This window comes from Dermacentor albipictus, chromosome 1 (assembly GCF_038994185.2).
Source record: "Dermacentor albipictus isolate Rhodes 1998 colony chromosome 1, USDA_Dalb.pri_finalv2, whole genome shotgun sequence".
NCBI classification, from domain to species: Eukaryota; Metazoa; Arthropoda; class Arachnida; order Ixodida; family Ixodidae; genus Dermacentor; species Dermacentor albipictus.
Genome location: NC_091821.1, coordinates 156,201,127 through 156,224,393, shown reverse-complemented (window position 1 = coordinate 156,224,393; position 23,267 = coordinate 156,201,127). Strand labels below are relative to the sequence as shown.

General features: G+C 50.5%; 1 protein-coding gene across 1 annotated transcript in view; it reads left to right on the top strand.

Annotated features, from left to right (window-relative positions):
• Positions 1 to 23,267, top strand: part of LOC135916551 (N-acetylated-alpha-linked acidic dipeptidase 2-like) — a 71,714-nt gene that overhangs the window by 2,154 nt on the left and 46,293 nt on the right. The window contains exons 2-3 of the mRNA XM_065449971.1: positions 7,325 to 7,700; positions 8,854 to 8,995. Coding sequence (XP_065306043.1) covers positions 7,325 to 7,700; positions 8,854 to 8,995 — 518 coding nt within the window. The remainder of the gene's footprint in view (positions 1 to 7,324; positions 7,701 to 8,853; positions 8,996 to 23,267) is intronic.

The following is a 23,267-nucleotide window of genomic DNA, read 5'->3' as shown; positions in this document are numbered from 1 at the left end:
GCGAAAATGACCGAGCGAATTGGACAAAGATATAGCACATATGTGTGCAAAGCTTCGTGATAATCAAGTAGAATAAATTCGGAAGATTCAAAGCGTTTGGTGATGACGCACTATGGACATGATTCGCATGAAGCAGAAATAGGGTCGAGCCGCCTCAGGGAAGGCCAAACATGCTTGTAAAGTGAGCCTTGGGAGGTAATCAATAAGTCATAATGACGCCATTGCTTATGAAGTGTGAAGCTCGGTAATGGGAGACCGTTGGTCAACCGTGAGAAATTTCTCTGCTAGTAGTAACAAGGATGCTGTGAATTCAAATTTAAACACGATTTGGGTATGCAGCATGTGTCTGCGGTGTTCGTGTCTAGGAACAATTCGAAAACCTGGTAATTACACCTAGATAACGCCCCTGCTCATGCGCAGCTTATGTGATCCCATCTTTTTTGGCAACGCTCATTAGTTTGGTGATCCGTCAGGCTCCTCACTCTCCGAACATAGCCCCATGCGACTTTTGGCTCTTCCCAAAAATCGAAACGCACCCGAAAATAGCGCAAATGTAAATTTAAAGGCTTATTGTCTATTGACTTTCTTATTCCGTAATACGGTGCTGCTAAAAGCTATTTAGTTCCTTTATTTATAAACAGATGACACGCAAAGGTAACGCTAATTTGCGACCATACTACCACATGCTACAATGAATTCCTATTACTTTATTCTGTTTCATTTTATTGCGATAGCAATTACATAGAAACTCCAGGCACATTTCTGTCTTCGCCGTCGCCGTCATGTTCCGTATAAAATTCAAGGGCGATAACAGCGTCGTCGCGCGCCGCATGCTATTGGCGGCGAGGAGCTACGGAGTCGCCATCTATCGGAAGCGCCTCGCTGGCGTAGTATGAGGGATCATGCGGCGCGCTCCTCATAGGTTTTGCTGTCAGCGCCCACTGAAAACGCCGCGCGTGAGCTCTACCGGACATTTCTGTAAGTACTTTCGAAACGAGAGAAGTTTTTTACTGTCTAAATAATAATTTTGGGCAAACTGAAAGCACACAATCCTTTACAGACGCTATCTCTTTATCGAATACATATAGTGAACGCCACTGCGCGCGGTCGCCGCAATGGAGTCTCCCGAACCGGCTTCTTGCGTGAAAGGTAGGTAAACGCTGTGAGCAAACTATGTTAAATATGTTCTTATACTGTATGTATTACTAAATGGAGCGTAATAGAACCTAGCCTCAATGCAGCGATCGCGCAGATTCGCAGCGACCGACTGCGCGTCTGCATGCTTGTCCGCGCACTGTTTCGCTTACTCCGCGCGCGCGTTTTCGCACCGCGCCATGAGCTTTAGGCCGCAGAATATGAGCATTTGACAGTATACAAGCAACCATTGTTGCGTGGGTGCTATCAGAGCTGTTCAAAAATAATTTCATTGTAGAGACTTCGACGACTACGGGGACTGTGATGTGCCGTCGCGACGATTCAATCATTTTTTTTTCTTCTAAATTCTTTGACCTTTCAATATTATTTCTTGAGTTGCGTCGCACTGTATGTTTATCGGTGTTCCCAGCGTACAATTTCCCGCTGCTCCTTTTTTGTAATCCAGTGCATTAATTCATAGCACAAACATGACCATATGCCATGCTTTTTTTTAATGTGCTTCCTACCACTGCCTTTCCACTCCACTGAACTTGCCAGTATCTATATCATCGACAAGTTCATAGACCAAACCGTCATGACATTAGTCGGGCAGCGGACTCGGGCGAGCGTCCCAGTGCGCGTTTTCAGAACATCGCAGACCGGGCGCCGTAGCAGAAATCTTCCTCCGTCTGTGCTTGCTGCATACCCGAGTTGTAGCCGATGACTGTTTGCCAGTTTTATATTTCGCGAGCCAAGCTTCACGCAGCTTCTTGTCCTGCGGCTACGTGTGAATAAGGCTGACACCGGTCTCCGTTACGTGCGTCCGGCACTGCGGCACCGAGCAGTAGCCTACCATGTTGCGCGCCTTCAGTGGTAGCCACTACCTATTGTAGTGCTTTCAAGCGTTGTAAAGGAGACACTCGAAGCGGGAAAATTTCACCACTAAATGAGGACCGCAGCGTACGAGGGAATTTAAACTCGTTTTCAGCTCGCTTCGGCGCTTCCGAAGCAGCCGACGCGGCCGCGATGTCCACGTGATCCCTCCTAGCACGTCACGCCGACGGTGGCGCCAGCTTTTCCAGTGGTGGAGCTCGAGGCCAATATGTGCGAGTGAAAGCGCGCGAGGGTGATCGCGCGCGCAAGGGTGGAAAGTGGGGAGGAAGCGCGCTGTCTCCCGTCACGCGCCAGGCACCTGCTGGAGGGGAGGGAGGGGAGGGAGGGGGGCGGGGCGTTCTACTCCGGTGGCTACTGCGTATGGCGCGGCTGCGCAGGCCCTATCTTCAAAGCGATCTGCGATGAGGGCAGAGCTTTACTCGCGTACTTTTCTTGGCATATGAAGCGAAAGCTACAGGGGCGAAGCTTATGCACATGACTGTATTCGTACGCAATGTAGTCCGGGCGCGCTCGGCCACGGTTTCGGTTTTGGCGACCTCGCACAACCTCTTTAGTGAAGGCAGATACAATTAACTCGGCGTGAATCAATGCTTATTCACTTCCGATATGTACCAAGTTCTGAACAGCGAGCATCGCAGCCTGCATCGGAGCTCCGAAGCAGCCGTATGGCGTCGGTATAGAGCCGGAGCAAGTCAGCTCGCCCACTCGTTTGTACATGCCGATGGTTGCGATTTCCAGATGGGTTCGATGGGTTCGCTTGCTTTCCGCGCAGACGCTGAAAAAACTTCGCGCGCGCGCGCGTGCGTGCGTGCGTGCGTGCGTGCGTGTGTGTGTGTGTGTGTGTGTGTGTGTGTGTGTGTGTGTGTGTGTGTGTGTGTGTGTGTGTGTGTGTGTGTGTGTGTGTGCACGCGCACGCGCTTCAATAGTCTTGTTGCTAAAGTTGGTCGACAGCCTCTCAGAGGTGTTGATTGGCGGGACAGCAAGCGACGAACACTCACCAGAAGACAAAAGCGTAATTTTGCGTTTGATTAATGTGCAAAACGTGCGATGGTCTCGGGTGGGCGAAAACTCGAAAGAGCAAACTAAAAATACAATAAAATACAAATACCTGACTGGTGAGTGTTACGTATCGTTTCAAACTAAGTGCTTAAAAAAACAAAAAAAGTATTGTTTTATATATCCCACGTAAGGAACCGGGAGCAAAACCGCGGACTACTTCCAGCAGCGGAGAAAGAGGCGCGCTTAGTTTCCGTAGCCTTCGCTTCATAGCCAAAAAAAAAAAAGTGGTCCGCGAGTATAGCGCCGAGTGCTGATAGCTTCGTGTGCGCTGTGTTTTCGCCGCTTAGTTCGCGTTGAAGTGAGAGGCAGCACTAAGGTAAATTCGCTCGCTGCTGCTGCCGTGCTTCCTCACTACAGCATTTTGACAAGGAGTTTTCGCAGTCATCGAGGGAAATGTGTCGATGTTTGCTTGTGCGCGCGTGCTTGTTAATTTAGTTAGTAAACGAATGTTTACAAGTTTATACAGCCGATAAAGCTACTATCCTTACTTCGAATAGCTGTCTTCTAATTTGCTATCGCAATCGATCCTTCGCCTTTCGGGTGAAATTGCGACTTTTTTGTTGTCAGTTTCTCAATCAGCAATTCAAGCATCCGTGTTTCGTTATATATATGGCTGAATTTTGGCTGTGTTTGCTTTTACATGAGCATGGGGAGTGTAAAGCAAGGGCAATGAACCTGAAGATCGGGCCATTTAATGCGTCAAATGTCGTTCAGAAGAAACATTCATTGCGGGATTAAATATTCCTGCGTTATTTTGTTTTCCACATCCCTTTCACCAATGTAGCGAAGTTTTGCAGCATCCACGTTGGTTTCAAATATTTATCTAAGAACACTTGGAAGTTTGAAATCAGTTACGTCGAACTAATAATCCGATAGACTATGGAACATATTCAACTCGTTTGAACAAAGAAGGAAGAAATTAAAAGGAAATCAGGGGTACAACGTAGGATGCCCCGAGTTTCTCGCTCGCCTGAGTTTGCTCGACGGCAGCAAGTTAGCGCTCTTGTGTCTCCCGTCTGCTTTCACCGTCCTCGTCTGGTCGTGCGCTTTACGTTTTCAGTCAGTGAACAAAGATAGCGCTAAACACGCGAAAGCAGCAGGCAGTAAAATGGCGAGATAAAGCCACGCATGTCAACACGACTGCACCCTGCGCACTCCGCTTCCTCGTTTCGAACACAGAGGACTGAGCAATGTTACACGCCAGCGCCGCTTATTATCAACGCAATATCGCAATGCCGTGACTGTCCCGCTGTCTATCTACGCACTCGGCGCGAGTCTCTTACTAGGCCTTTCTGGGGCGCCTGACGGGCGTGTCTCCACTTTCGGACATTATCCGTCCGTCCACCGTCGAATGCGAACAGTGCAGATCCGGCGCGCACTCACGCCAACCCTTTCTTTCAAGTACGTTTAAAGATAACATTTTTTCTATAACTTATCTACACAAGTAACTCACTGGGTGGAACAATAAACAAGTGAAAGAAGGCACCGACGGTTTTACCACGTTACTCACCTTTTTCGGCCTCCCATGAGGTAACGCCCGAGTGACGATAACCGAAGAGCGAATCTAGACAAGCCAGTGAAACTTGCTTGCCGAGGGTTCAATTTTGTCTCGATACCATTAGCTCTTTCATCGGAGGGCGTCATCAGACCTCGCGGAGATTCCGAACTTTTCCAAACTCGGGCCTTCCTGCTTAACACCCCAGTACAGGTATAATATAACTTCGATGATGCAAATTTCTCGAGACCTCAAATATTCATAACCGAAATTCGTATGATTAATAATAAACGACAGCAGCAGCATCAAAGTGAAGGTTAGGCGTTCTCGTTTAGTTATAAAGGCAACTTTCGGTTAAAGAAGTCACTGATGGTTTTCTGGACCGCTCTTTTATCAGTGTTGTCGAGGAGACATTTCTGGAATGCCTGAAGCTGCACGCTCATTCTTTCATCTATACCTTGCCAGTGCTCACTTCACACCGCCAGTGATGTGAACATTCTTCAAGTGCGCAGGTCTGCGGCAGGATCATGAAAGTCCACTATTTCATAAGCCGACTTCACAACTTGAACGTCGTATAGTACGGCCGGCCGTACTATACGACGAATGTGAGAGGCCGTATAAGATGGCGCAAATATTCGCATCATCCACCGCGGCTCGGGAGAGCGTTGGAGTCATCCTGAAACATTCTTTATTATACTTAATGCATTCGGGCCGAGACATTTTCAAAATTCGTATCAGCCCGAAATTCTGTTCAATCGTGATTGTATCGAGATTCGACTGCGCTAACATGGCTGAGCGACGGCGATGGATGTCTTGAAGCCGAGCAGACATGTGCCGCAAAGTATCTTTTTCCGGGTTCAATATTTCTTCCAAATGTTGCATTGGAGCTGCTGTCGAGGAAAATGGAAGTTATCGCGCACAATACCCATGGTGGTTCGCTCCACACCGCTTGCAACACTAGTGAGTGGCTTTTCGGGACAGCGACATTCTCTCGCGTAGGTTATTTACGTCCACATTTTATTTAAAATCAAGGATAGAATCGGCGGCGGACCTCAGTCGAAGAGCGACAGCAGTGTAATGATTGTAGAAAGTATGAAGCAATCATTTTTATTCATGCTAGTTGACGTGCCGCGTTCGCTCCGCGAGCGCATCATTTTTGTGCTGTGCATGGCTTCCTTATATGCGCGTGCTTTGATCGTTTGCTCTTTCTCTCTCTCTCTCTTTACGGCTGATGTTCGAACTACCTGAGTTAACCAAATCATAAAGTTGCAACGCGAATGGCGATTCTTCGAAGACCCTCCAAAAGTGTTTCGGCCGCGGAACCCTTTTGGCATGACTTTAATTGGGAACTGGAAGCGTTATGGCCTAGGTGCTGTTAGGAACGGCCTGCAGATGTGCCGACATGCAAAGTTTTCTCAGCCAACTGCAGCTGCGAGCGTGTCGAGCTTCCCCGAAGCGACCATGGAAGCCTTCACCACCTGCCGCGGTGACTTGTTTCGTAGGGAAGACGATGTGCCGCGTCAACACCCCCTCGGCGCCGCTATGACTAAACGCGGTCGGCGGACCAAGCATTGTTCGTGGATTAGCCGTGGCCGCTGTTTGAAGCAGGGGAGCCCCTGGAAGACATTTTGCGCGCCCGTCTCACGGGGCTTAGAAGTCATGGACGGCCGTGGTGGCCATTGTCTGCGGAGCAAACACTGGGATGAAGAGGCCCCTACCCGGGCCAAGCCCCGTGTCTCCTAGAACCCACTCACCTCGGCGTGGTCAGTGAAACCTGTGTGGAAGAGTGTGTAACCCTCCCCCTAAAAAGCGGGTCGACTGGACGCTACGAATTGGCGGTGAACTGCCGTTTTTCCCTCACCTAGGGATCTAGGGAGGACAGAGTGTTTATAAGCAGCTGTTGTGCGGCTGCTGAGTGTGCTTTCTCTCGCAGTCATGCTCGACTGATGGACTGCAACGTCATTATGGCCGTTATGACCGTTATTTATTATTTATTATTTTTTCGCTTCGGATTAGTTTTTGGTTCACACATATTCCAAACATATCGGTTAGTGTTGAGTTCTTTCGAAAATTCCATTTCGGGTTCGGCTTTAGGTTAAGCTCGGGGTTGATTCGACACCTTGGTAAGCGAGTTACTCAAAGTATACTTGAACTAATCCGTACTACTGACGCATTTTCTCATTCAATCGCATTGAAAGTTGAGTGAGTTGGTGTTGGTTCATTCTCGTAAAAATCAAAAGACAAGTGACAGCGCAGTCACTTGGTTTTTGCTCCTTCACGTCCCGAATTTTGGTGCTGTTCCGAGAATTGTTTATTCATACGACGCTTTTCGTTCGAAAAAAAAAACAGAAGTTCAGAGCAAGACGGGAATGAAATGATCAGCAGCGGTCGAATAAGGTTAGCCAACGTTTTGACGAGGGAACTTGCGCGAACAAGGAATGTCTCAGACTTTCAGGCTCTGTATCCTGAGATGTACATTGTTCGACCACTGTTGAGCCTATTCATTCATCATTTAGCAAAAAAAAATGGCATTTATGTTCTCCCGCGTGACAGGTAAGTAAGCTGAGAAGCCAAATTTGAAATGGACATACAAAAAATTAACAGAGAACGAATGGATTTCCCAGAGAGATGAACTGCCCGGCCCCACGGTCCCAACTCGGAGTGTCGTTTACTGTGCTGTGCTCCATTCCCTGCTGAGTGAGGCTGAAACGAAGCGCATCTAGAGTGCGTTGTTTTGTGCAGGGCAGCCGATGGCCCTTCAGAGGCGCGGCAGCATGTCACCGATGGGCATGATGTCGCCGGGTGGCCCCGCGTCGCCGAATCTGGCGGAAAAGGTGCGCCAGGCCGCTATACAGCAGCGCAAGCAGTACGCGCGCACTCCCGCCGAGCGGCTACTGCTCAAGTGGGTCATCTGCTGGGTGCTTTTTGCCGCCGTGGCGACCACCTTCATGCTCTGGTACCTGTTCAAACTGAGTGAGAAACCCGTCGTGACGGACAGCATGAGCCGCCTGCTCAGCATCCACGACCATATCTCCACCGAGAAGTACCACCAGCACGACCGTATCTACAAAGCCATCATGAACAACATCACAGCGCATTTCATCAAGAACCAGTTCCGGTGAGCACCACTCATATCACTCATATGCACATGTTTTCCTCGTAAATAGCAAGATGTATTCTACCAAGCACATAAGTCGCTAAAGTATTGGTCCTGGCCAAAAATACGTATACGTCAACGAACGTCTGTCGTGTGGGGTTGTTTGTGCCACGTTTGTTAATAACGCCTCGAGTCGGGAACTGGAGTGATCCCTCGAAGCCAAGGTATTGTCATACGCTGTTCCCGCTCGTTCGTTTTTCTTAAACATAATCACTCTACTGCTGTGGGATAGAAGTGGTGCACAAGGACTACGCTTTACTGTAATAAAAGCACCAGCAAAAATTAAAGAATTTTTGTGTCCCTGTAAGCGTGTATCCAGAGGCATTCGGAACGCACCGAATGTAGTGCTGGACCGAACTGCATTGCGAATTAAGTTATGCTGAAGAACGTTTCCCCCAAACTCGCATGTATCGGGAGTTTGCTTAATCGTTCATTCAGCAGCGCTTCTCCCCGTACGCGTCATCCAGGTTGACGCTGCAAGTCAACCGACACATGTTTTTCACTTGGAAAGATATGACAGATGATGGTATAGGACATATGATGCAAGAACACTTGGTGCGTCACGAAGGACCAATACTTAAGCAGGAGACACGTGTCGCGGTATGGCGTCGTGTACGGCTTGTGACGCGTCTGAAAGATTCGTGCTTCGACTGCTGGGACATATTGGAACCTTGTGAAATCTATAGGCAAGCTGTTTTAATGCCGCTGTTGTTACGGACAAATTGGCAGGCCAGATTGGACGCCAAATAGCGCCATATGTCTTTTGTTTTATGGCCTTCTCCGCATCTCGCACCACAGCTCACGTCTTCTTCTGTTATCTCCATAGAGGTTACATGAGAGAACAACTCGAGGGCACTGTGGCTGCGCCAAAGCTCTAGAAATGCGATGCCTCGCTCGGAAACAAATAAAAAAATATGGTGCAACAACCCACCCTTCGGAATTAATTTCGTTACACAGTCACTGTAGTAGACAAACGAGATAAGCATGAATGTTTTGGTATGCGAAAGTTAGATAGCAACATAGCGAAGAGTTGTCGCGCCGCAATGCTCCGTCGTGTTTGCGTGAATGTTGGCATGGGAAGCGTCTATACAGATCAAACTCACGTCCTTCGCAGTAACCTGACCTCACGAAACAGCGGTGGAGAGGAGCTGATAAAATTTGTGGCTAATTACTGGAACGAAATCGGCATGGATGTGGTGAAGAAGCCCGTGTACCAGGTCCTCACGAGTCAAGTGAACCATTCGGCCGACAATAAGGTGAGCAGCTCGCCGAATCACAGATGCGGCGCGTTGGTATATATAGTGTCCCAACTGTGATGCACCAAGATATCAAAATATGCAAATGCCATGTAGCTAGACAGAACGAAGATAATGTTTGCCGTAGCTTGGAGATATTCATATTATTTTTTGCATTCCGCCCAATTACACGATTAGTTCTAATTAATTATACAGCTTCTCAAATGTTATAATTAGATTAAAAGTGGTAATGAGAAACGCCGTCCGTGCTGACAAAGTGGCTCATCACTTTGATTTGCTTGCTGGCAAATTTGCACTTTTTAGTGTTCAGTTGAAAACCATGTGTTAGAAACGCAGGTCAAAACCGTCCAAACGGTGAAGTTGCTGGCGAAAATTGGAAGAAAAATAACGATGTTGTCAAGATAACAGAAACAGGTTTTTCACTTCAGGCCACGTGCACCTGTGTCTCTCATATGGGGAAATGTTGCAGGAGCGTTACATAACCCGAACAGCATTACGTTGAATGCGTAGAGTCCGTCTGGTGTTGCAAAGGCGGTTTTGTCCGTTTCTGTTTCGTGCATACGTATTTGCCAATAAAAGGATCGGAGATCGAGGCTTGAGAAATATTCAGAAACTTGGAAGTAGTCAATGGCATCGTCGAATCGTGGCATCGGGTGCAAGTCTTTGCGCGTGATCTTATTGAGTGTTCTATAATCGATGCAAAATCGTGCAGAACCATCCTTCTTCGGGACTAGTACAACAGGCGACGACCAAGAGCTTGATGACGGCCGGATAATGTCGCGTTTGAGCATGTCGGTGACGTTTTCCTCGATGATTTTCCTATCCGCAGACGACACGCGGATGGGCGGCGGCGCACAATGAAGCTGCCATCGGTTTCAACGAGATGTACTGCGATGAAAGTGCGGCCGCGAAGCTTTGAGTGGACGTCAAATATAGAGATAGAGAGAGAGAAAAGACTTTATTCCAGCTCAGACTAAAACCTATAGTGAACTAGGGTGGTTGCTTGGGCTAGTTGGTAATTCATGATCAAAAATAATTGTTGGAAAAAAAATTGTTGGAAGTCAGCGCTGTGTATGTCGTCTATCGCTGTCCGTGTCCTTTGCGCTGTACGTTATTTTTGATCATAAAACCTATAGATATTCCTCCGTTAGGAGGATCATGGCCAGCTGGTCGGCGAAGGCTGCCGACGCCAACCACACCCGGCAGTGGAGTGGTGGGGGGTGTTGTGACTTCGGGGTGAAGGACGAAAGACGGACTCTTTCCGCAGACGAAGAAGAAACGAAAAACTTTATACAATATTTACAGATAGTGGATGATAGCGTATAGGTAGCAAGCAGTAAGAGTGCATCAGACCGACTGGACGGCTGGAGGCGACTCTCTCCTCTCACAATGGGCCGGTTCTCCCTTAAATCCCTTCCGCGACTCCTCGTTGGCAGGAACCAGGCGGGGCAGGGTGATGACGTCGCCCGCGTCAAATTTTTGATTCGTCGCGGAGAAGTGGGAGCTCCCGTCACCTCGCTGATATGCACGTGGTGCATGAAGTATGGCAGCTCCCGTCGCCTCGATGATAGGCACCTGGTATGGCACAACAGCACCCCCGCCGCCAGATAATGCATCCACAAGTCGAGCTGTTCGACGCGGCTCGACGTATATGATATGCTGATTGAGTGACGTCCTTGATGGGGTTAAGGAAATGGCTTTGCCGCCCTCCCAGTGCTCTCCACAACGCCAGACCAAACACTATGAAAACAAACGCTCTAACCCCTCTGTGCTCTCAACAGCATCATTACGGTTATTGTACTAAACATGAAACACGCACCTGATAAAGAGCCCGGGATACAGACCTCCACAAATAGTACTCTCAAAGAAGACACATTCAAAGAGAATAAATAGCTAAAGAATAGATTGCAAAGCATTTCCTAACAGTCCTTCGGACAGGCAAGACACAGCTGAGGCGCTCGAAGAAAGTATATATTTTGCCCTGCCTCGCTCCGAGTGAAATTCTGTCACTTGTCATTGGATTTACCAACTTGCTGACACGCGTCGCATGACCGAACAAGTGTCTCAACCTCTTTCCAGCATCCTGACCGATAGAAATCTTGCGCTAGCCTAGCCTTTGTGTTCTCGATACCGAAGTGACCCGCCCAAGCGTTCCCATGCGCTAACTCTAAAAGCTGTGGTCAGTACTTTTCTGGCACGAGTAGTTGGTTGTATGTCCGACCCTTGAAATCCTGATATTTCCGGTACTTGAGATCTGACCTAGTGTAGAACGAGGTGTTCTTTCGGGCCGCTCCTTCATTTACATTAGCCTGCAGCACAGTTAGTGAAGGGTCACTTTTCTGTGCCGCGATAACCATCTCTCGTTCAACCCTACTAAGCTGCTCCCAGCAAGAAGATGCGGGACGAAGCAATGGACCTTCCACTTCAGCCCTAGGCGCCCCGTTTTCCCCGAGTCTCGAAAGGCTCCTTACCCACTGTCACTGATCCGGTAATTGATCTGTCACAAGTCTGAGTCCTCTGCTTTTCATCAGCCGTATCTCCCGGCCTAGGCTGCCGCTGTGAGAACGTTACATTGTCAGTTTCTTCGTTTGAAGATGAGCTTTCACGTTTCTTTGAGAGGGGGCGTGACCGCGATCGCGTTAATGCCATGCAAGCGAGAGTGGTAAAGAACGACCGGCCCTCCTTTTCTAAAAGCTGCTCCGATTTGTTCGAAAAAAGATATTAAAAGTGTTCGGGTAAACTTGGACTCACCGCTGCCTCCGTTTGCAGCCTTCCAAAAGCGCCTTCGAAGGTTACCGTGGCAACTGGCAAGCACGTGCTTGCGGCGGTCCGCGGTCCGGGGAATAGTAGACAGTATCACGTCTCTTTCGCGCGTTGCTGGTTCGCGGAAAGGGCGTCTGGTTATGGATAGGCGGCTGATCCATTGTCCCTGCTGACGTTGTAAGTCCTCGTCGTGGCTTCATCCTTTCTTCTAGCCGACGTTGGTTCGCGAAAGTTCTCCTGTAGAGCTTGACAGTTAGAGGAAAGGGTCCCTCTAAATTCGCACACACAAAGGGGCATGTAAGCAGTGCGGGGTGCTAGGTCATCCACTCGAGACCACCAAGGCAAATTAGGAATCCATCCTTCGTTTCGATGAGGCACGGTGGTAGAGCATCCTTTTTGCCCGGGGTGTTACGCGCCAACCGTAACAGTACGTGGGGGGGAAGTTAGGACATGAGGGGTCGGAGTGGTAACGATAAAGATATAGGCGTGTTGGAGTGATCAAACTGTTGAGCTGGATGGCTCTGAGAGTGTGTACCTTGGCAGTGGAGAGTAAAGCATGGGATGACGGAAGAGTCTGCAATGAATGCCGGAGGTGTTTATAGTGCTGCTTCAGAGTTTTCTTATCAGAGTGTGCCTTGTCCTCTATGGGCGGGTGAGGCCAAGGTATCACTTGCGCCCGGCTATTAATCTCACGAGAGAGCTGATTACTGGTAATCCCCGCATGACCTGGCACCCACACTACTGTGACTAAAGCGAAGGAGAGAAGGGAGAGAGCGTCACAAATGTCGTCATGAAAATTATTGGGGAATCTATTGTCGAGAAAAGCCCGGATTGCCGCCATGAAGTCCGAGCAAATGCGGTACAGAGGAGATGGAGGGAGAAGGGTTAGTTCTTGCGTCGCGTGGACAATCGCGTCCAATTCAAGGGATATAGGGGAGGTAGGAAGTAAGAAGGGGGCCAGTAGTAGAAGTGATGGGAATGCCAATGGGTGGGGGCATTGTGACACAATCAGTGGAGCCATGAGTTTAGTTACACGTTGCATCAACGTAGCATGTGACAGTGTCAGGTGGGAAAAGGTCGTGGAAGTGAGCGCGGGATTGTCGTCGTCCCTCATGAAGATGTGGGGTCGTATTAGATGGAATTGGGGCACAGCGGAGGTTGCTAAGAAGACGTCGTTGAGGGATGTGCAGAAGAAAGTTAATGGGTCCGATACCAACCCGCTGCAGTAGCCAATGACCCTGCGCAGGGCTCGATAGGCGGCCCAGTTGACGATCCCTGTGAAGGCGCAAGAACTCTGCAAGAGGAAGAAATAGGCCTGTTGCGTATAGTTTGGCTGTGGATGCGTGTGTCCGAAGATGCAGGGCAGCTTTATAGAGAGTGTTTAAAGCCGATTGAATGCGATGCATTTGTGCCTGCGTAAGGGCGCAGTACCGAAGTGAATAGAGGACTTTATTCAAGGCAAAGGCTGTTACAAGTTGATTGGCTCTGCATTCGTCGAGGCCGCCGCGCCGCTTGACCATTCCTCGGATTAAGTGATGAAAGGATTGGGAGGTCAATCCCACCGTTCGTAACCAGTTTTCACGATTGGAGTCGGGCATGAATTAGATGGTAGCTGGCCCATGCCGTCGTCCAACTTATCCACGCTCAGGACGTTGTTGAAGGGAAGGACGGCTTCTCATCGAGAACGAGGAATATGGGTTTATTTACAGTATCTACATAAGGACGTTGCAGTTCATCAGTCTAGCACGACTGCGAGAGAAAGTACACTGAGTAGCCGCACAAGAGCGGTTTATAAACACTCGGTCCTACCTCGATCCCTAGGTGGGGGAAACGTTCGATCAGTCATCGTAGACGAGCCGCCTTTGAGCGGGAGGGCTTCCGCACCGGTTTCACGGTCCGGAACACGCTTCCGCACCGGTTTCACGGACCCCACCGAGGGCAGACGGACTTCGCAGAACTCGGGGCTTACGTCAGGAACGGTGCGTGGGAAGGGGCCTCCAAAGACGTTCCCTCGGGACCTCCCTTGCTCACGGCAGACCGGGTCGGCGGTGGCGTGTTCAGTCACAAAGCCTGGTTCGTCGATCTCATCTCGGCAATCCCGCGACGAAGGGTCGAGGACGCGGCGTATTGTTCTCCGCACACAGTTAGTGACGCCGCGTGGCTAGAGGGTGGCGGTGGCTTTCCACGAAAAGTCGACGCCGCTCTCGCACCTGGCTGGCAAAACTTGCACCTCAGCAGGCCGTTCCTAACAGCGCCTCCAAGGCCCGGAAAGTCTCGACTCTCCAGCGCTGACAACCGCAGGGCAGGAAGAGAACGGCTGGTGGCCAGGGGTGATGCCTTGGCTCGCAGCGACCACTTGTGTAATGATGTCACCGCCCCAAAACATTCAACAAAGACAGGCAACTGCAAAATAAACCCAACAACACGGCTCTGCGCCGAGATGACGTACCTTGCATCTCACTTTAGACCCGCTAGGCTTCAAAGAAAACATAAGTGCAGAAACGAAAAAGAAATGCTACATTTCGCTATGCCAATTTTTAAAGCGATTTCGTGCTGACAAATTCAGCAATCATGGAGGGAATCCTGCTAAATGAGAGGGGATCTTCTTGGCTTAACAAAATTAACAATAGTAACACTAAAATTTGGGCGGGACCCTTAAACGCAGAATTCAAATTAGCCTGCTCAAACCATCTGCATTGCTATGCAACTTTCCCTTTTTATACCTAACGGAGAAGTTGCACTCTTGGAGAGTGAGACTCCATCGGAGCAAGCAGCCATTTTTGTGTGACATTTGATTGAGCCACGTCAAAGAACAGTGGTCGGTCTCGAAGATGAACTTCGCTCAGTACGAGTAACACGACAACTTCTGGGCGGCCCAAACTAAACAAGCGCATTCCTTCTCTGAAGCGCCGTATGCTTCCTCTCTTACAGTTAGTTTACGGCTGGCATAGAGGATAGGATGCTCCTCGTTATCGTCGCCGACCTAACTCAGTACCACGCCCATACGTCTGTCGCTTGCGTCGCATTGAACTATGAATTCATTTGTGTAGTCTGGCGCGCGAAGCACAGGACGAGAAACCAATAGCGTTTTCAAACTTTGGAAAGCGTTATCTTTGTCCTTATCCCAGTGTACGCTACTCGGTGCTCCCTTTCGGAGGGCGTCCGTTAAAGGACTTGTCATTTGCGAGTAATTCGGAATGAACCGTTGATAGTACCCACAAGTCCCAAAAATGAACGAAGGTCTGTTTTCGTGAGCGGCTGAGAAAATTCTCCAATCGTAGCTATTTTCAGCTCGGCCGGCCGTCTCGTGCCCTGGCCGACAACATGGACCAGATAAGTAACCTGTGAACAACCAAATATACACTTTTCCGCTTTCATCGTTAAGCTGGCTTCCCTCAACCGTGAGAACACCTGTTTGAGGTGCGATACGTGCTGTTCCCAGCTGTCCGAAAAAATTGCTACATCATCAAGATATGGCAAGGCGAACTCCTGCAAGTCTTTTAGGACAATATCCATTAACTTAGAGAAGCTAAATGGCGCGTTCTTCAGCCCGAAGCTGAGCGCGAGAGGGCGAAAAGTGCCTACAGGTGAGATGAATGTGGCATAGTGGCTGGCACTTTCTGAAAGGGGAACTTGCCAGTACCCCCGTACGAGATCTATAATTGAAATGTATTTAGCAGCGCTAACTTTTTCAATTTGTTCTTCAATGTTGGGTATCGGGTACAGCTGATCCCTAGTGATGGCATTTAAGTTCCTGCAGTCAACACACGGACGAGGGTTCTTGTTGTGGGTTTCTACCAGTATTAGCGGTGACATGTAGTCACTCTCAGCAGGCTCAATAACTCCCAACTCTAGCATGCGCTGTATCTCTGCTTCCATAATTTCTCTCTGTCGTGGAGACGCCCTGTAAGGCTTTGATCTTGCGGGTTCGGTTGATGATCACAGCTCTATTTCATGCTTTATTAGTTCGGTTCTACCTGGCCGATCGATGAATCTGTCGAGATATTCCCCTAACACCCCTTTTAGCTCATTTAGCGGCTCGGGTCTAAGAGCGTGCGAGCTTACCGAATATTTTACTACTTCTTCTAGGCCGATTTCACAGTTGGAGGTCGCCTTATACTCCTTAAACTTGGTACTAGTGCCATCCTGCTCTTTGATGGCATAGTTAACGAATCCGCTCCGTTCTACATACGGCATCATGAAATTGCAGTGATATATCCTCACCTCCTTCCTGCGACCAGGCATTTTCAGAACATAGTATCTGAAAGTTTGTGCAACACTTTAACGGGCCCGTCCCAGTGAACTTCAAGCTTGTTCTTTCTTGAAGGTTTGAGGAGAGAGAGAGAGAGAATAAACATTTTTATTAGGTGAAGCAGCTAGGGAGAGGCGTCCTCAGTCCAGAATGCCTTGAGCTCGGGCCGCGTCCTGGGCCCTCGCAATCAGCTGTTGCTGATCCTCGAGGTCGGAGCTGGCCAAGGCTCTCTCCCAAAGCTCGTTAGTGGGGTAAGGGTTCGGATGATGTAATGGTGCCGCTCTGCAACCTCCTACTATGTGCCTGAGGGACCCGGGCTCTGCGCAGAAGCGGCATTGCGGAGAGAATTTTGTAGGGTCTATGAGGTGATTCCTGGTTGGGTGGGGGAATGTATTGACCTGTAGAGCCCGGAGGAATCGCTCCTGCTCTCTAGGTAGTGACTTGTGTGGGGGTGCATATGTTCTGCGGGTTAGCTTGTAGTGTTGTGTGATGTCTTGGTAAGAGACTAGAGGGTGCATGCGCTCGGGTTCAGATTCCTCGGCGTCGGCTCGGTGGGTCAGATCTCGAGCCACGTGGTTGGCGACCTCGTTGCCAGGAATGCCTTGATGAGCTGGCGCCCAGATGATCATGACTGATCTCGTTGGCGGCTTTTGATGGATGATCCGGAGTGTAGTGGCATGAATTCTGCCGCTAGCAAAGTTGCGGCACGCCTGTTGGGAGTCGGTCACTATGACTTCAACCTCTGTTTGGGAGAGAGCGAGGGCTATGGCCGCTTCCTCAGCTTGGAGGGGATTGTTTCGTGTGAGCGAAATGCTGCTCCGATGTTCTGTGTTGACGACTACGGTGGCTGTTGTGGCAGCGCGTCTGGAGTAAGAAGCCGCGTCAGTGTAGGCTGTAGAGGGTAAAGTTCCGTATCGCTTGTGTATGGCCAGGGCGCGGGCCTCCCTTCGCTCTGCGTGGTGCACTGGGTGCATGTTGCGAGGCAGAGGACGTACGGTGATTTTTCTCCGGATGGCATGGGGTAAGCTCACAGTCTGAGGCGGCGGATGGCTCATAGGGGCAGAGAGCCCCAGGCGTAAGAGAATGGACCTCCCTGCTTCCGTAATCGCCAGCCTTGTTCGCTGACTGGATAAATGTGCCTCGATCAGCTCCTCGGCCGTGTTGTGCACACCTAGTCGTAGTAGGCGTTCTGTGGACGTACTGATTGGCAGACCCATCGCCTGCTTATATGCCTTTCTGATCATTGTGTTGATTTTCTTGAGTTCCGTCTCGTTGAGTAGTGCGTACGGAATAGCGTAAGTTATTCGAGACACGACGAAGGCTTGGACAAGCCGAAGCGTGTCCGCCTCCCCCATGCCTCTTGTCTTGGTTGTTATTCGCCGGATCATGTGCGTAACTTGGGCTGTTGTAGTCTTAAGCTTTTGAATTAATATTGTATTGGTGCGATCCGACTGGAAAACCATTCCCAATATCTTTACGCTCCGAGACGGAACGATGGTGTGTCCCTCCAGCTGTATGTTGATAGTGGGCGAGTCGCATCTGTGCTTCTTTCGCGGTGAGACCAGGAGTAGCTCCGACTTTTGGGGGGCGCAGCTGAGCCCGCATGACTTAGCATAGTCGCTCACCACGTCTGCAGCTTCCTGCAAGCGGTTCTCCATTTCCCCGATGGACCCTGTGGACGACCAGATGGTAATGTCGTCAGCATATAGGCCATGCCGGATCCCTGGGATGTTATCGAGGAGCGGCGGTAGGCCTATTAGGGCGATATTGAAAAGGAGAGGGGATAACACTGCGCCCTGTGGTGTGCCGCGCCCGCCCAGTAGGAAGGGGTTTGTGGCTTTGTCCCCGACCTTTAGGATGGCTTTTCTATCTGAGAGGAAATCTCTGATATAGGAGTACGTCCTGGCCCCACAGCCCAGCGCGTTTAGCCTCTGTAAGATTGCTGTGTGCTTGACGTTATCGAACGCCCCTTTAAGATCTAAGGCGAGGATAGCCGTGGGGGAGTTGCGTGTCGCTGGTACAATCACCTCCTCTTTCAGCTGAAGTAGGATGTCTTGAGTTGAGAGGTGTGGACGGAATCCTATCATCGTTGTTGGAAGTTTCCCCGAGTCCTCCAGGAATGGTTGTAACCGATTGAGGACGATGTGCTCTAGGAGCTTTCCTACACACGAAGTGAGGGAGATCGGTCGTAGGTTCTCAATGGCTGGTGGCTTGCCTGGCTTCGGTATCAGACGAACCTCGGCTATTTTCCAGTCCTCGGGAAGGTTTCCTTTCCTCCATACTTCATTAAGATGAGCGGTAAGCTCTAGTAGCGAGGGGCTGTCAAGATTTACGAGTGCCTTATTGGTAATTTGGTCCATTCCCGGGGCTGTGTGGCGTCTCAAGCCCATTATCGCCGCTGTTACCTCATGTAGATGAATGTCCTCATCTAGGAGCTCGTTAGGGGTGCCGGTGTAGGGTGGCAGAGGCTCCGATGGCTGTGTGGGGAAGTACTGGGCTTTGAGAGCCAAAAGGAGGTCCGCCTCATTTCCAGGAAATTGGTGAATTACTCGGGCCATATTGTGGTGGGATTCCGTTTTGCTGCTGGCCGGGTTGATTAAGTACCTCAATAACTTCCACGTCTTGGAAGTACTCAGTCTTCCTCTCAAGCTGTCGCAGAGGGATAGCCAATTCTCTCGGCATAGTGTGGTAGCGTATTCCGCAGCCTCTTGTGTGAGTAGTGCTATTCGCCTCTTGAGCTTGCGATTTAATCTTTGCCTTTTCCAACGCTTCAGCAGGCTACGCCGGGCTTCCCACATGTGGAGCAAGCGAGCGTCGATGCTTGGAGTGGTGGTGGATGTTTCAAGCATTTTGGTGTGCGCCTTCACATCCTTCTGAAGCTGAGTGATCCAGTCCTTAATTGACTGATGCTGTTGGCTCTGTTCGTTCGCAGCTCTTTCTTCTCTTATCTCCCGCAGCTTGGTCCAATCCGTGAGGCGAGCCGTGCCTATCCTGGCTTTGTATTCGAGCCCATGGAGAGTGGTGGCTAGCAGCGCGTGGTCGCTGCCTAGGTACTCCTCCAGATTGGTCCAGCAAGCTTGGGGGATATTTCTGGTGAGGGTTAAGTCGGGGTTCGTGTCTCTTTGAACACTTGTGCCGAGCCTCGTGCTATTCTTTGGATCGGTGACGAGTGTGAGATCCATGTCCTCAATAACTTTGTGAAGCATGTTTCCCCTGGGGTTGGTGTACGTATAACCCCAGAGGGGGTGGGCTGCATTGAAGTCGCCCACAATTAGAAGCGGATGGTTGCGTGCTGCGTGCGTGGCTTGCTCCAAAACCAGTTTGAGGACCGATGGCGCGCTTTTCGGCCGACAGTAGACGTTTAGAACAAACATGGGACTCTTCTTCTTTGTTGCCTGTGGAATAATTTCGAGCAGAATGGCAAGCGGGTCGGATTGCTGGAGATGGTGTTGAACGGCCACTAGCTTCTTACTGACCAGGGTGTGAAGGCTGCTGCCTGTATCGGTGCCATAAGTGACGTATCCGGGTAGGCGGACGTGTGTGTTCGTTTCTTGCAGTGCGATGATTTCGGGTGGTCTTGTTGATGTAGCGATGTATTGTATCAGTGATCCATACTTGTTCTTGTAGCCCCGGCAATTCCACTGCCACACCGTGGTTTCGCCTGAGGAGCCCCCGCGCTTACTGCATATATGTTGAGGCGGAGCCATCTTGGTTATCAAGGGGTGGTGATGCGTGCACAAGATGGGGTTCTGGGGAGCCCAGAGAATCTGGCAATTCTGGTAGGGTCTGATGAGCTGTTTTCTTGGGGCGCCGGCTCTGACGAGCTTCCAGTGCTAGTATGAGTTCCTCTAGCCTCATGATGCGTTCCGCCAACTGAGTGTTAGAGTGTTGTTGTTGAGTTGCGTATTGTTGTTGTTGTGCCGCTGACTGTTGTATAGCTGTGAGTTGTTGCTGCATGGTAGCTTGTAGGGATGTCTGAAGGCTCTGAATAGCTTTTGCTACTACCCCTTCTACCTTCTGGAGAGTGGCATATTGGACGGGTATGACTCCCTGCGGTGCAGTGGGCTGCGCGGTTGCTCGTTGCGGTGTCGGGTTTGAAGTGACTTTGTGAGCTGGCTGTTCTTCCCGTTTCCGCTTCTCCGGGGGTGGGGTTGAAGTGTTTTGTGTATGGGTAGTGCTATTTCTTCCAAGTAATTCATCTTTAAGTGCTACGAATTCCGCGTGTACGCTAGTGATTTCTGATTTGAGTTTTGCGTTTTCTTCAGTGAGACGCCTAATCTGGGCATGTGCCTGTGCCAGCTCTGTGTCAACAGGGGGGAGACGAGCTTTGGGAGAAACAACCTGTGCCCAGCTCACCTGCTGCGTGACCTGCGCTGCTCCCTTGCTTCCCCTCCTGCCGCTTGCGGAACGACCACGGCTCGAGGTCCTGCCATGGGATGGCGTCCGTCGTCGCGATGAGCTCCTACGCCTGGAACCGGAACGCGGCCTGGAACTGCTCCTCCCCTGGACAGCTCCGCGTCGTTTCGGGGACCGCGACTTGCGGGATGCTGAGTGCTCGCCACGCGGCCTCGGAGACGAGGAGCCTGCTCTCGGGGTCTGCTGCGGTTTCCGGCGGTTGACGGGCGGCAGGAACCTGTTGGGGCAGGCTTTCGCTGCTGTCGGGTGATCCCCGCCGCACAGAGAGCACCGAGGGTGGCACTCGTGCTGCTCCGTTGCTAGCGAAGTGCCGCACTCTCTGCACTTGGGTGTGGCGGGGGGCCGCGGGCAGACGTCCTCTCTGTGGCCTGTCTCGTTGCAGGTTCGGCAATGTGGCACGGTTCTCTTGTAGAGGTAGCACCGCAGAAGAAGGCCGGAAAATTCGATGTAATATGGCACTGTTTTTCCCAAGAATGTGATCACCATGGTGGTTGTGTTTCCCAGTCTTCTACATGTTAGCGCCTCGTATCCGGGAGATTCAATCCGTTTAAGTAACATTTCGGGCGTGGTGTCGTGATCGATGTTGTGTATTACCCCTTTGCAAGAGTTATCGGGGGAAATTCCGTATGATGCAATATCATATGTTGTTGCATCAATTGTAATTTTTTGCATCTTGCTTAGTGCCGAGGCCGTAGCTTCTGAGGCAGTGCTCAGAACAAGGATGTTTTGGTCTTCGTCGATGCGTACTTTGAATCCGGTGGAGCCGATTTGTAGCTCTGCGGCATTTGTGATGGCGTCCACCAACTTCCCTGGGCTCACCTTGTTGAGCTGCAGGCCGTTCCGTGGACGAACCGCCAACTTGTAATCATCGGCAGGAAGGGGGGGCTGTCGGGGCTTGCGCATCGCCGGTCGGCTGTGGCGGAGAACGGGCTTCGGTGGCGTTCGGGAAAGTTGGGGCGTGGTCGAGCGTGTCTGCAGCCGACGGCGACGGGCACGACTGGTAACATTGATCCAAGGCTCATTGTCTTCTTTGTTCTCCTCAGCGGCCGGAAGAAGTCCTTGGGATTCGCGAATTTCCATGTCCTCGTCTTCCGGGGCCCCGGTAGACGATTGGTGGGCTTTGTCGGCGTCGGCATTGAGCAGCGCGTTCGCCATCTGCAGCGGTTGGGCGGCCGAAGCCTTTGCTAGGCCTCGCCACTAGCGAAGTAGGTTTAGCGGGGCGGCCCCGCTTCGAAACGTGATGTGGCCGTAAAATGCAAAATATAGCACTTACACCCTCAAGTTTGGTGTTGACGTGCTCGGGCTGACTTCAGGCACACGATGATTACGTAGAATCTGGATGCGGAGGTGATTTCGCCGAAAATGTAGCTTCTGTGCGGAGCAGATGTGGAGCCCATCCGACCCGTCGCCACACTTCGTCGTCTTCCGAAGGTTTGAGGATCATTACCTGGTCTCCGGCGTTAGATCTACGAAGCCTCGCGTTCTTGTCGTAATAGAATTTGCCGTTCTTTTGAGCTACTCCCATGCTCTTTTCGACTAGTTCTTGGGTTGCGCTTAGCCGTTCCAGCAGATTTAGCACGTATTCAACCAGTGTTGGACTCTCTTCTCTTTCCTCCCACATCTCTTTTAACATTCTCAGTGGAGAACGGAGTGTCCTCCCATACACTAGTCCCGCTGGCGAGAACCCTAGCTGTAGCCTGATGTGGAACCGTTTGCAAAGTAAACAAAGTTGCCGGCAGACAGTTCTCCCAGTCCTCCTAATGCTCGTAACAGAGCGCACGCAAAACCCGCTTAAGCACTGAATGCCACCTCTCTACACTGTTTGACTGAGGGTGAAAGAGGGAACTGTGTATCAACTTTACTCCGCACTTTTACAAGAATGTGGAAGTCAGTGCGCTGGTGAATAGTGACCCTTCATCCGCCTGAATTTCAGCTGGAAACCCAACTCGTGCAAATACTGTCAAAAGCGCGTCTACTACTTCGGTGGAGCTGAGCTCTTTCAGAGGGATTGCTTCTGGAAGCTTGGTAGCCGGACACAGCATGGTAAACAAGTACCTGTAACGCGATCTTGTTTTTGGTAGAGGCCCTACCGTGTCCGTCACAAGTCGTCTAAAAGGTTCTGTTATGAAGGGCACTACCTTTAGTGGAGGTTTCCATGTCTCTCCTGATTTACCCGAGCGCTGGCAGGCGTCGCATGATCTTACAAAGTTTTTCTAAGTCTCTGAAACAGCCAGGCCAGTAGTATTCCATAAGTAATCTTTCCTTTGATCTGTTTATGCCTAGGTGGCCGGACCACCCATTTCCATGACAGAGACTCAAAAGGTCCTCCCTATACTTAGTAGGTACGACTAATTGATCTAGAATCCTACCCTTTCGATCGCTGTAGTGCCGATACAACAATATTCCTCTCTCTTGTACGTCACGTTGCGCCTAGCAATGCCTTCTTTAGCTGTGTGGTGTAATTTAGCTAAGCTGTCATCATTCTTTTGCTCCGCTCCCAGTGACTATTTGTCCACACGTAAGAGCTGATCACAGTTATTTGAGGCCCGTGATAGTAATGTCCCTGTCTTGCTTGCGAGTGCATCAGCGGCCTCTTCCTGCAGGGGTGAACTTTGACACCCTAGCGATACGCTCTCATTGAACTGGCCAGCTGGCGGGCTTTCCTCGACCGTTTTTTCATCCCTCGAGCCTAGCTCGGATTTGGTTATTGAAGTTCTCTTTTGCTGCTTCCGCTGGAGGAGCTTGAGCATTTTCAGCCGAAAGCGACGCGATTTCACGAGCTTGGCATCGCGTCAATGCCTGTACTGCGCCCTCTCCCAGTTTAAGCCCTTTTTCACGCAG